The sequence below is a fragment of the Gracilinanus agilis genome, chromosome 1, assembly GCF_016433145.1.
Source record: "Gracilinanus agilis isolate LMUSP501 chromosome 1, AgileGrace, whole genome shotgun sequence".
NCBI lineage: Eukaryota > Metazoa > Chordata > Mammalia > Didelphimorphia > Didelphidae > Gracilinanus > Gracilinanus agilis.
In genome coordinates, this window is record NC_058130.1 from 109,366,482 (window position 1) to 109,375,829 (window position 9,348).

Sequence of the window (9,348 nt, forward strand, 5' to 3'; positions counted from 1 at the left end):
AATATGACAGTGAAGGAAAGTGATAAATCTTCGAAGGGAGGTGGTAAAATTGGAGCACTAATGCATTGTTGGTGGAGTTGAGAATTGATCCAACCATTCTGGAGGGCAATTTGGAACTATGCCCAAAGGGCTATAAAAAGAATGCAAACATACCTTTTGATTCTGTAATACCACTACTAGGTCTGTCCCAAAGAGATAATAAAAAAAGGAAAGGGCCTACTTATACAAAAATATTCATAACAGCTCTTTTTTTTGTGGTGGCAAAGAATGAGAAATTGAGGGGATGTTCATCAGTTGGGGAAAAGCTGAACAAATCGTGGTATATGTTGGTGATGGAACACTATTGTGTTATAAGAAATGATAAGATGATTTCACAGAAAGCTGGAAAGACCTGAATGAACTGATACAAAAAAAAAACCAAGCAGAATCATGAGAACATTATACACAGTAACAGTAATATCATATGATGATCAACTGAAAACATGGCTACTCTCAGCAATGCAATGATCTAGGATGATCCTGAAAGACTTATGATGTGGAATCTTATCCTCTCTCCAAAGAAAGAACTGTTAAAGAGTCAGATGGATGTGGATCAAAGCAAACTATCTTTCACATTGATGTAATCACAGTTTTATTTTAGGGTTTTGTTTAATTGTGCTCTTAAAATAATGACCATTATGGAAGTCTGTTTTGCATGATAATAAAAAATATTTTAAGTTTATTATTCTGGCATCTGAGTGCATTATGTGTTGGAAAGAGAAAAGACTAATGAGAATACTACAATAGTTCAGGTAAGAGGCGACTATCATCCACGAATGAACTAGGGTGGTAGTTATATGAGCGAAGGGGAGACAGATATAATAGATATTAAGGAGGCAGAATAGACCAGATTTTGTGTCTAACAAGATATGTAAGATGAAGAGAATGACCTGGGAAGCACCCCAAGTTTGAAAACCTAGCTGATTTAACCTCGGAATTAGGAAGGATAATGGCATCTCCCCTAAAAATACCTATAATTGCCTTGTCATCACACAAATACTATCTTCAAGAGGTAAGTCTCGAACCCAGGTCTTCCTAAATCCAGAGTTTATCTCTACCATCCAATTCACTTCGGAATCTCTCACAAATAGAGATAACAGGCTTCAAATATCAACCACTGGTTGGAGTAACTTTAATTTTAATATGAATTTTGCTCAAAGTATAATCCAAATCTTTCAATAAGTATAAATTACTGATCTCAGATCTTTACCAGTTTTGAGAATAAGGTATTGAAAGAATAAGATTTCTGAGACAGCTGAGAAAGATCACCATGAAGAAGGGGAAAGGAAGATGAACAATGTAAAAGAAATTTTGTAGATCTCCAGGCTCATAGTCAACTCAGCCCAAGCATACCTCTAAGGGGCAGCATGGTATAGAAAAGTGTTAGACTTAAGATTCAAATCCCACTTGTGACAGATACTTTGAGATCATGGGCAAGTTGGCTAAGTTTCTTCTTTTGTATATGAGGTTACTAGCACCTATCGTATATGTCTTGCAGGGTTGTTGTGAGGCTCAAATGAGAATTTATGCAAAGTACTTTGTTACCTTAAACAGTTATAAAACTGAGTTATATCATAACTCATCTACCAATGGAGGTAGCTTTGCTTGGTATTAACAAGAAAAATTTTGTGGGTTTTTTTTTAACTCACTACATTTTGCTTCACTTCTATGTGTTGACCTTATCACAATTCCCCCAAACATAAGTTTTTTGCTAAGCATCTCCTAATTTTCATACAATGGCAAAGGCTGAGACATAATAAAAGCAAGATGTAAAGGGCTAATACTAAAACAATACCAGAAGGCCATAAACAAAACTATTCTTATATTTTTATGGAAAATCAGATAACTTTTGAGCAGGTTATGCCTAGGCCTATCAAATATTCACACCTTACTAAGAATGAACTTTAATCAGTTTTACACGCAGCAGAGACCAGAAGCATTCAAGTAAGAGGAATTCTGCTTATGATAGAGAGGGATAAATATGTCATAGGTGGCCTTATGTGAAGTGTTTGAACATCAAAAAGATACTGAACACTGAGGCAGAAAGGAGAGGATTTAGGGGGAAGGCAGTGTTGGGGTGAATGAAAAAGTAGGGGAGTCAAAGAGAACAAGGTAGAATGGATCAAAGTTAAACCTTGCTTCTTGTTATTCAGTCATGACTAACACTTCGAGATCCTCACTGTGGTTTTCTTTCAAAGACACTGCAGTGGCTTGCCATTTCCTTCTTCAGCTCATATTACAAATGAGAAAACCAGAGCAAATAGGGTTAAGTGACTTGAGCAGGGTGACATAGCTAGTTAAGTGTCAGAGGCCATAGATAAACTTTCTGACTCCAGATCCAGTGCTCTATCCACCGCACCATCTAGCTGCCTAATACCACTCCCAATTTTGCTTAGAATACTAAAAACATTATGAGTCCCAGGCAAATCAACCTAATTGCTGCTTCTCAAATATTTGCAGGTGATAAATAACTCAAAATTAAGATATCAAAGCAAAGGGGGCAGTTAGGTGGCTCATGGATTGAGAGCCAGACCTAGAGACAGGAAGTTCTAGGTTCAAATTTGGCCTCCAATACTTCTTAGCTGTGTGACCTTGGGCAAGTCACATAAACCCCACTGCCTCACCCTTACCACTCTTCTGCCTTGGAACCAATACTTAGTATTACTGATTCTAAGACAGAATGTAAAGATTTTTTAAAAAAGATATCAAGAGAAAGTTGAAAACTGTAAACCTCAAGCTCCCTCAAACAATCTCAATCTCCTCAGTTAAAAAAACCAAGATGGTGTCTCACTTTGGAGTCAGGAGAGATTTAGGTTCAAATTCTGTCAGTCAATAAACATTTATTAAGAGCCTTCTATGTACAAAGCACTATGCTGAGTGTTGGGGATACAAAAAGTGGCAAAATACAGCCCTTCCCCTCAAGGAACCTATTATCTAATGAAGGAGTCAACAAGCAAATAAATATTGTACAAAAATAATGTACAAACAAGCTCTAAATAGAAAATAACTAACAGAAAGAAGACACTAGAATTAAAAGGGTTGGGAAAGATTTCCTGTAGATGTTGAGATTTTAGTGGAGGCTTAAAGAAAGCCAAGGAAATCAGTAGACCAAGATGAGGGAGAGCATTCAAGGCACAGAGAACAGTCACAGAATATGCCCAGAACACAGAGATGGAGTGTCTTAACCATGGAACAGCAAGGAAGCCAATATCACTAGAGTACATGGTAGGAGTAGCTGTAAAAAGACTGGAAAGGTAGAAGGGGGTTAGATTATAAAGGGCTTTGAACACTGAACAGAGGGTTTTGTATTTGGTCCAAAAAGGAAGAGAGAGCCAATGGAGTTCATTAGGGATAATGGGGAGTGACATGATCAGACATGGACTTTTAAGAATTCAGCCTTCAATACATATAGATATAAAAAAAAAAAAGAAAGAAAGAAAGAAAGAATTCGGCCTTCAATACTTATAGCTATTACTCTCAGCAATGCAATGATCTGGGACAATCCTAAAGGACTTATGACAGGGAATTCTATCCTCCAGAGAAAGAACTGTTGGAGTTGTCTTTCACATCAGTGGATTTATGGTTTTATTTTGAAGTTGTGATTATGTATGAGTTTTCTCTTACAACAATGACCAACAAATATGGAAATGTATTTTGCATGGCAATAAAAATAAAATTTTAGCACAATAGTATTCCATCATCAGCAGATACCACAATTTGTTCAGCCATTCCCCAATTGATGGGCATACCCTCATTTTGCAGTTTTTTGCCACCACAAAGAGCGTAGCTATAAAATTTTTGTACGTGTCTTTTTCCCTATGATCTCTTTGGGGTACAAACCCAGCAATGGTATGGCTGGATCAAAGGGTAGACATTCTTTTAGCGCTCTTTGGGCATAGTACCAAATTTCCATCCAGAATGGCTGAATAATAAATTGGAGGAATTCCATGTGAACTGGAATGACCTCCAGGAATTGATGCAGAGTGAAAGGAGCAGAACCAGGAGAACATTATACACAGAGACTGATACACTGTGGTAAAATCAAATGTAATGGACTTCTGTACTAGCAGCAACCCAATGACCCAGGACAATTCTGAGGGATTTATGGAAAAGAACGCAACCCACATTCAGAGGAAGAACTACAGGAGTGGAAACATAGAAGAAAAACAACTGCTTGAACACATGGGTTGATGCGGACACGATTTGGATGTAGACTCTTAATGACCACCTTAGAACAATTATCAATAATATGGAAATAGGTCTTGATTGATGACAAAGGAAGAAACCAGTGGAAATGCGTGTCAGCTACTGGAGGGGTAGAGGGTGGGGGGGAGAGAGAGTAAGAACATGAATCATGGAACCATTGAAAATTTTTTTTCTAAAAAATAAAATTTTATTAAAAAATACTTATAGCTATGTGATCTCAACTTCCTCAAGTTGTAAAATATAGCTAATATCACCTGTAGTCTTACCTCACAAAATTATTGTGCCCTTCAAATGAGAAAATATACTTAGTAAAAATTTTAAGAACTGTATCATATTATTCTCTCTTTAAGGCTACAATTTATGCTAACACATCATTTGGATTGAGAAGAGAAGGAAAAAGAGAACAAAGGGTGTACTAATACTCTCAGTGATCCTCTTCCCCACTCATACCTAACTTGATGCTTCTTCAGGTTTGCTAAGATGAGAGCATTGGCTTTCACCACGTGGAAGGTCTCCTGCACAAAAATTTAACTAATCTTTCCCAAATCCCAAGTTTTAAATCCTGTAATTCCTCAAACTCCTCCAAGTATCTCAATGTTCTCTATTTACATCTTCATTTTATGAGAAATCTTTGTGGTTTTCTTAAAATTTACTTAATATAATCAAAAGACTTTTTATATCAAATAAAACCACCTACATTTAACAAGTCTTCTGAAAGAATGCAGTTCAGAAACTCAACAAAATCCCACTATCTATAGAAGTTAATGTTGAAGTCTGCATTCAGAATGTCTTACATACATATCCAAAGCAACTAAGTTGGGGTTTTTAGTTCCTCTGCTCAAAGAATTTCTGTTGCTAACATTATGTTGTTCAAATTATTTCCTCAAACAGAAAAGCAGCTGGTCAGGCTAATCTATCCGCTGACTAGCAGCCATCACGTTACTGTAAGCCTGTCTTCAGTTAAGCCTCAGATCCTATAACTAGAGCAGTGGAGTTACATGAGTCAGAGCTTCCAATCCTCTTTCAATTTGGATTTAATAGTCCTCATTTGGCTCTATTACTTGGAAACCATTTGTTAAAGATATAAAGGAGACTCTGTAACCTGAGGGCAAAGGTGAACATGGCTAGGTTTCATTCGGAGAGTAGTTGTACAAAAGACCAACAAAATATCGTGTTTCAAAGTTTCTTTCTGACAGCCTTTCTACATTGAACCATAGCAAATGAAAGTAGAATTCAAAGGAATATAAGCATTAAATCCTTGTTAGTATGTTTACCATCATTTTCCATTTTTTTTTGTTGTTGTTCCTGCATATACAGTTGTACTAGAAAGAACAGTTTGATTACTGACAAACCCTCACTTCCAAAGAGTGGCAGAGAGATTTCTTCATAGCCAGTCACTCTATCAAGCATTTGTCAGTAAAATATTAGTATTCCTCTTTGATAATATAGAGAAAAATATTGAACAACTTAGATCTCCTTAAAAATGTAATATGATTCTATGATACTTTCTCTGAGAAAAAATTCAAATCAAGAGCACTGAATTTTTTTAAATTACACACTATAAAATGAATGTTATTTTAAACAGTATGGCTTATTTGCTATGACATAAAGTTTAACTCAGTCCTTCTAAACTAAAATATGATAAACTTGTGTTCATGGCTCACTGCAATTAGAGTGTTTAAGTGAAAATTACCAATACTTTACTGTTTGTTCAACCATAGATTTAGAGTTAGAAGAACCCTTAGTGGTTGAATCCAAACTCCTCCTCTAAAAAGATTCGAAAAATAAGGTCTACAGAGGTTAAATGACTTGCTTAAGATTACTCAGCTATTAATTACGAGGCAGGATTCAAACACAGATCTTGCTGGCTTTAAGTCTAGTACTCTATTCTCTATACCACAAAGCCTCTCTTTGTTTAAGTCCAAAATGGAAGGACCTTACACAAAATGGGCATTAAATAATCATTAAATCAAAACATTTCTCATCTAAAAAGTTGCAATTATTGACAATAAAAGTTATGTTTAAAAATAAAACTATTGCTTAAAAATTAAACACATATGAGACACAAAAAAATCCAAAGCAAAAAAAGCGGAATATTTAGAAGCCTATTTTAGTGCTAGTCATAAAAAGTAGAAGCATATACTCTAATTTCTTACTGAAGATCCAAGCTTACATTAACTGTATATTGTAAATGTTCAAGTTAAAAATATTTACATTCTCACATGCCTAACTTACTCATCAATAATCTTGAAATAAAAACTCTTTAAACAAGTCTTACCATTGCTTTAGAGCTTCCAAAAGAATGACCTCAAATTTACTTTTATTAATATCCTAATAAAATATATTTTAGAATACAATACCCTAAACACTGTTCTCCTTTAGAATATGCTAGATTCCGGTGCAAAAAAACCCTCAGAATTACCAAATGTTAAAATTGAAAGTGTCCATAGAAATCAATCAACACCATCATTTTACAGAGGAAGGAACCAAGGCCCATAGAGGTGAACTAATCTGCCCAAAATTGCACTGATAGTGACAGAACTAGAAACAGAAAAAATAGAACAAAATGCTTATGATTCCTTGTTTAATACTTATTAGTACACTTTTAATTCCACTTCAAAGAGAGAGAATATGGTGTAGAGGGAAGAACAGAGAATGCAATCAAGGGACTTGAGTTCTAATCCTAGCTCTGGCACTTAGTATGTATATAACCCTTGTGTCTAAGAAGCTATTTCAGTTCTCTGATCTTAGTTTCCTCTTCTATAAAAATGAGGATAACAGTTTACTCTGGCCAAACTTAAAGCACTAAACAACTATGAATTGTTACTCTACTCTTAGTCTGTAAGCTCTTTGCAGAACTGTTTGATTTTTACTTCACTTTGTAGCACAGTACCTGACACTTATTAATACTAGCTTGATAAAATGCCAGCTGTTTATTTAAGACTGGAAACTCCCTAAAAGAGACAGTGTCATATATAGGAAAAAGTGCATAATTTGAGGTCATAAGATCTATTTCAAATCCCAACTCTGCTATGTAACTCTCCTTGGCCAAGTCACTTAACTTCTGCTGGATCTCAGAGGGGATCAAATTTAAATGACCTAGGAGGCCCTTGCAAACCTGGATATATGATTCAAAATTTCTTTCCAATAGCCAAAATTGTTGGCCACAACATAAAAATATCAAAGTACTTCCTAGAGGCAACTAGATGGTACATGGCACAGACTGCCAGCCATGGACATCAGAAAGGGGGGGGGGGGGGTGGGGGGGGGTTGCTAGTTGGCTCAAAGAGCCAGGCCTAGACACAGGAGGTCCTGGGTTCAAATTTGACCTCAAATAAGTTCTAGCTGTGTGACCCTGGTAAGTCACTTAGCCCTCATCACCTAGCCCTTACTGCTCTATTGCCTTGGAACCAATCCACTGTGTTGATTTCAAAATTGATGGTAAGGCTTGAAAAAAAAAAGGAAGACAACCTCAGTGCCCATCCTGCCACCTATCTGGGCGACTCTGGACAAATTACTTAATTTCTCTGTTTCATTCTCTGTCAAAGCTCTATACTTATCTATCATTACTATTTACTACAGCACATCTCCCACAGGGTTGTTATATGAGGATCAAATGGAATAAGTTGTAAAGAGCTTACCCCAAAGCCTGGCCAAAATGCTGTATAAATGTTAGTTATTATTATTATACCTACCTCACAGGATTGATGTGAAGATCAATTGAGATAATTGTAAAGCACTTAGCATAGTGCCAGGCCCAGAGTAAGTGCTATATCAATATTAGCTGCCATTGTTTGTAGTAATATTATTATTGTTCTAGCATCTCCCTCCCATCATGGTTGTGAGGCTCAAAAGAGGTAAGCTCTGTAACACAGGGCTTTAAAATTCTAACTACTAAAATTATCACTTTTCCAGACAATCGCAGCAAACACTGACAAGCCCAGGAGTGGGGAAGTTATCTATAGAAATGTCATTGATTATTGAAAATTTGGAGTTCTTTCACCAGGTCGGGAGAAGGGTTTGGGGAAAAGCCCTATCTTGGGCCTCAAGACTCTGACCCTGGCGGACTGGAGAGAAGTTTCATCTCAGAATGGGGTCTTTCTCATCACTTCAAAGGCCTGGACCATTCCATGCCCAGGAAAACTGAGCTCGAGACTAAACAGCCCTCCCACTCAGGATGAAAACATCCTCGGTGCACTCTAGGGGGTCAGCTCTGGGACCCAGGCTCTGCCCGCCCCCTTCCCGTGGGTGACTCGAGGGCGTAGGTTGGACGGGACAATGATCCCCGGACTCGCTCTCGCCTCTCCAGGGATGGCCTGATTTTAAAAGAGCACCCGCCGCCCAGCGGGGCCGTGAAGGGAACCGCGCCGTAGCCTCCTCCAGCTGCCTAGCTAGCGCATCCTTCCCTAGCCTAGAGGCGGGGGCGAAGGGGGAGGGGTATCTGGCTGCACGCCTCGGAACCGACCGCCCTTCCCCACCCCCCCAGCGCCGCGAGGAGAGGCGGGGGAGGTCCAGGTGATGGGGTTCCCTCCCCACCTCCCACCCCCAACACACATAGCAGGCCGCGGCCACGAGCCCCGCCCCGCCCTTCGCGCGAGGAAGGGGCGCCACTCCCCCACCCCCATCTCTCACTTTCTGGGAATCCATGGGGAGGCCTCGCGCTCGCCGGGATCTGCGACTAGGGGGGAGAGAGAGAAGGAGTCTGCAGCACCCTCACCGCCGCCGTCTCCCGGGAGACTGATGCGCTGCCGGCCTCGAGGGCCGAAGTCCTGCCAGTCCCCGCCCGCTGAAACCCAAAACTCCGGCCCCTAACCCGCTTGCGCACACACCCCTCACTGCTGGGCGTGGAGACCCCCTCCCCCAAGATGGAGGGGCGGGGGAGGGCGCGGCCCTCAGCGCCTGCGCACTGCCTCCTGGCAGCCTTGGAGGGGGCAGTGTGGTGCTGAGTGTGTGGAGAATGGTTCGCTACTGTGCAAGATTTGTACTGAAAGAAGGGGGGACGGGCAGAGAGAGGAAGGAGAGACTGAGGATGTAGGTCCAGAGAGACTGAGTCTGGGATAGCGCAGAGAGTAACGAGTCGTGGAATCTCTGATGAGGAATACT

At 39.4% G+C, this 9,348-nt stretch overlaps 1 protein-coding gene across 1 annotated transcript in view; it reads right to left on the bottom strand.

The window, feature by feature from the left end:
* FSD1L (fibronectin type III and SPRY domain containing 1 like) overlaps positions 1-8,905 on the bottom strand; it is a 93,948-nt gene extending 85,043 nt beyond the window's left edge. The window contains exon 1 of the mRNA XM_044685295.1: positions 8,878-8,905. Within this exon, the coding sequence (XP_044541230.1) occupies positions 8,878-8,892 (15 nt within the window). The 5' untranslated portion in view covers positions 8,893-8,905. The remainder of the gene's footprint in view (positions 1-8,877) is intronic.
* Between the last annotated feature and the right edge of the window lie 443 nt (positions 8,906-9,348).